The sequence below is a fragment of the Fibroporia radiculosa genome, assembly GCF_000313525.1.
Source record: "Fibroporia radiculosa TFFH 294 genomic supercontigs, scaffold4021, whole genome shotgun sequence".
NCBI lineage: Eukaryota > Fungi > Basidiomycota > Agaricomycetes > Polyporales > Fibroporiaceae > Fibroporia > Fibroporia radiculosa.
In genome coordinates this window covers 1-4,020 of record NW_012133703.1, presented here as the reverse complement: position 1 = coordinate 4,020, position 4,020 = coordinate 1, and the positions used below count along the sequence as shown (strand labels likewise).

Below are 4,020 nucleotides of genomic sequence, written 5' to 3'. Positions count from 1 at the left end.
AGAAAAGGTGCCCATGTCTCCTGCTTATCTAATGTCACGCTCAGATATACTATTTCTATTTTTCCTGTTCTGAGTCATCATGATAACAAACAAGCATTACAGCCAAATGCGAAGCATGCGTTCTCTATAACCGCAGGCAGTATCCAAAGTTTGAGTAGCGGACATCCGGTCGAACACTCGCAGGGGGTAGCGAGTTTTCATTGTGTTCGGAGCTTAAACGTTAGGAGTGCTCGACTACCAAACATGGGTGATCGGTAGCTGCTGATTGGCTGAATACCCATGTTCGACGGATGTTGCCACAATGTCCGTCCCACACGTTTGAGCTCCAAACATGATCAAGAAAAGCTATCTTCAGCTACTGATGATTTCCCTATGTTTGGCGCTCCACCTTTGGACATTTCCCACAGAGATAAGGGAGTCGATGTCACACAGGAAAGTGAGTGTGACTGCATTTTCAACTCGCGGCTCCAGAAACTCACATTTTCTCTAGCGCCCAAAAGCGCATCTTTGAACTTCCCTACTGTCAAATGAAACGATGCGGATATGGGGGAACAGGAGAGCACAGGCAAAGGCAGAATCTTGGCGCAGCAACTGCCATCACTGTGCATGCGTGCCACTTGGGGTGTGCATCACCCATTCGCATTCCTTCCCATGTACGGGGGAAGGAACGCGCTGCTGAGATCTTTGATCATTGCAAAGATTGTCTCCAGAGTGTGCGGGTGCTGTGCAACGCTAGTGAATGGCTGCACGGGGAGTGCGGATGGCCGTGATTGCTGCTTGTTGTGCACGGAGGAGGGCGGGGTGGACAAGGACGCCGCGGGCGTGGACTCCTGTCTTAGGGAAGGGACGACGGCAGGAGGGGCGGGCAGGAGGCTAGGGCTGACGGGGGCAGACGGCAGCCGCAGCCGCGTGACGAGCCCGCCATCATTTTGGTATTCAGGATGCTGCAGCGGGCCTGCTCTTACCCGCGATGGTCGTGTAATTTGAGATGGCTTCAGTAGTTTCAACCACAGTTAGAGCTGAAGATCTAGGAACTGCAGCTCTAGATTTTCTACGGAAAAGTGGTCTCGTACCCAGACGTGTGTGTCTTCGACACGTCTGGGTACAAGACCAGCCCCAAGTATCGCTCTAAGTTGCGGCTCGTTTCAAGTCAACATGCGAAACTCATCGGGTAAGGCGGCGATTCGAGGCTCCTTATTCATCCCGTTGATGTAGGTTTCAGCTGAAAGGATAAGTAGAGACCCATCCAGCCAGAGTCTTTAGCTCCTCCTCTTTTTCTTCGAGCCCTCAAGTCGGTACTGGTTGGTGCGTAGTCGCTTGCATTTCTCTGCGATGGGAGATGGACTCACCATCACTTCTACAGCCTGACTTCTGTTACATTAATTTGTGCACACGATCTCTTAACGACATTCACTACAAGCCTCTCAGCTTACGTTCCCTGATACATTTTGTTCATCATGCGTGCTTCTACCATCGTTGTTCTATGCGCAGCCACTCTTCCAGTTCTTTCTGTTCCGATGAAGTATGTGCAAAGTGATGCTCAGAGCCACCCAGTGATATTGACGCGATTCACAGCCACGTCTATGGACGGGACTACGATGTCATTGATCGTCGTACTCTTAGGGATTGTCTCGATATGGCTGGCTTTTGCGTTAAGTTTGCATGTCAAGTTGGGGCTATACTACCGGGACATTTGATGGAGGCAACGAAGGAAAAGGTTGGAGATATGTTGTGAGTGCCGTTCTATGCTCACTGTGATATGTCACGTATGGCTGACACCACTACACAGGGATCCTACGCCGGAGCCCGCGCGGATAGCAAAACAACAGAAAGAGACGCATGACGCTTATGAACAAATGATGATAAAAAACATTCCATGGAACAAATCCATGGCACAGCAGGCTGGCAAGGAGGCCGCAGAAGTAGCAAGGGTCAAATCCGCGGCACAGAAGGCTGGAAAGGAGGCCGCAGAAGTAGCAACGGCCAAATCCACGGCACAGCAGAATGGCAAGGAGCCAGCCGCGAAAGCAAAGAAGGAACAAGAAAAAGCGAGGCAAGTAAAGCAAAGTCGCGCAAGCGTGAGATCGAGGACGCCTTGTACGCGCGTGGCGTGGAGCACTTCTTCAAGTGAGTGTTGACATTCACAGCAGCGTCCAATGCTGATTTCCTGGCCCGTCCATCTCTAGCCACCTTATACACCATGACAAGGCGAACTCGGCTGGGAACTCGGCTGCTCCTCCAGACCCGAGTCAGATACAGCCTCCGGCTCAGCGTCGTGCGAATATCCTTGGTCAGCTCATGGCTCGCCAGTTGCTTGAAGACACATATTTGGACTGAGGTTGTGTTCGAGTCATGGTTATGTGTAGTATGTCGTGATAGATTGAAATGCATTTGGCAGTGGGAGGAGCTCAACTCATCAGGACTTGGTGCTATTCATGAGGTGAGCTTCGCGGTGATCCATCCATTGTGGTCGCACGCATGTGAACGAATACGACCAAACGTGAAGTGTATATTGTCCCAGTGTCTCACCTTTTGGCGGTAGGCACGAAGTCGATGCGCAGGGGCTCGGTGAAGGTTGTTGACATCGTTATGTATACAGCTCGAGAATATACAGTACACATGCGTAGGGTGAAGTACCATATAAGTGTAGCACGCAACGCAAGGCGCGAACGCGCGTCATGCCTTTTGCGTCCTTGGAGCGTATGGACTTGCCACTCTCGCTTACGCACTCAGTGGAAAGTGACATTAATTAAATCGAGAAACCGGGTCACTCAATGTATCACGTTGAAAACGCGTGAAGAAAGCTGAATCATGAAATTCATGTCAATTTAGGTTTTCTCATTTTAATTCATGTTGATTCTGACTGGGGTTGATGGTGCATGCGGGGCGACGGGGCGAAGGCTATACACTGAAGAGCCACTGTGGCACTGGCCGTGGCGAGCCAGTAGGATTTTTTCTCATCCCTTTATTGCCCGCGAGGACCAAGCCATATGTAGACAGCGGGTACAAAGGTGTGCGCACGTGAGTGCAGTCCGGAATTGTAGCAGTATCAGCGGTTAGTTAGAGTACTGTATGGGGCCAGGGGGTAGTAAAGTAGTGAAAAGCGTACACAATATTGACGTGAATAAGATTTGTACATTACCGGCATGAGGGCGTCAAGATCACAGGGCCAGACTCCAGCCATTTAAGGCAAGAAACGCGAATTGAAACCTCCCGCTAGGGGCCATTGTGCCCCTCAGGACAGCACCACGGCTGGGAGGGAGCCGTCCGGTGGTCTTCCACCGACTGTCGAAACTCCTTCCGTCTCTGAATCATCTCCTGCACGCACTCACCTCGGGCCGAGAACCGAAAGAGCCTATGGTATGTACAGGAAGGTGGAAAGTAGAAAGGGGAGCGAGTAGCCAGTATTGAGTGAAGAACCACTAGTGTAAGTAATTCCATACGAGCTCACTGAAGGTAGACGTGGAACGACTCGTAGCTTGGATGAACAACATGAAGGGCTTGATGGCCTTTGGGTAGGACAGGAGTGGTCTCGTACCCAGACGTGTCGGTGTCTTCGACACGTCTGGGCACGAGACCAGACAGGAGCGTGCGGATTGAGTGTGCGTCCGTGCCTATCTGCCATCGTAGTGCGTTTCACTGTGATCTGTAGATGGGGCACTCCAGGAGGAATTGGTGGACAGTTTCAGAGCATGTGTGGCAGGTGGAGCATCCTTTGCTTATCCGATGGAGGTGATGTTGGATTGATACATGTTTAGCCGGGCTCTCAGTTGCAGGAGTACGCTAGCTTGGTCTCGTACCCAGACGTGTCGAAGACAACACGTCTTCGCGTCGACACGTCTGGGCACGAGACCACGCTAGCTTAGAATTGCACACCCATGCCCCTCACCGAGATAAAAAGTTCAAAGTTGACGCAGCTGAGCTCGCAGAAAGTTCTGTGGCGCAGATGCGTCATTAGGCACTGAAGAACATGCGAGCCCAAATGCAAAACCGCAAGAAAAGGTGCCCATGTCTCCTGCT

At 51.4% G+C, this 4,020-nt stretch overlaps 1 protein-coding gene across 1 annotated transcript; it reads left to right on the top strand.

Moving 5' to 3' along the window:
* Window positions 1–1,457: 1,457 nt before the first annotated feature.
* On the top strand, window positions 1,458–2,337 carry FIBRA_08864 (uncharacterized protein; the record flags this gene model as incomplete). Its single annotated transcript, XM_012330479.1, has 5 exons — window positions 1,458–1,522; window positions 1,576–1,731; window positions 1,790–2,057; window positions 2,117–2,127; window positions 2,187–2,337. The coding sequence occupies 5 exons, from the start codon at window positions 1,458–1,460 to the stop codon at window positions 2,335–2,337; spliced, it is 651 nt and encodes a 216-aa protein (XP_012185869.1).
* Between the last annotated feature and the right edge of the window lie 1,683 nt (window positions 2,338–4,020).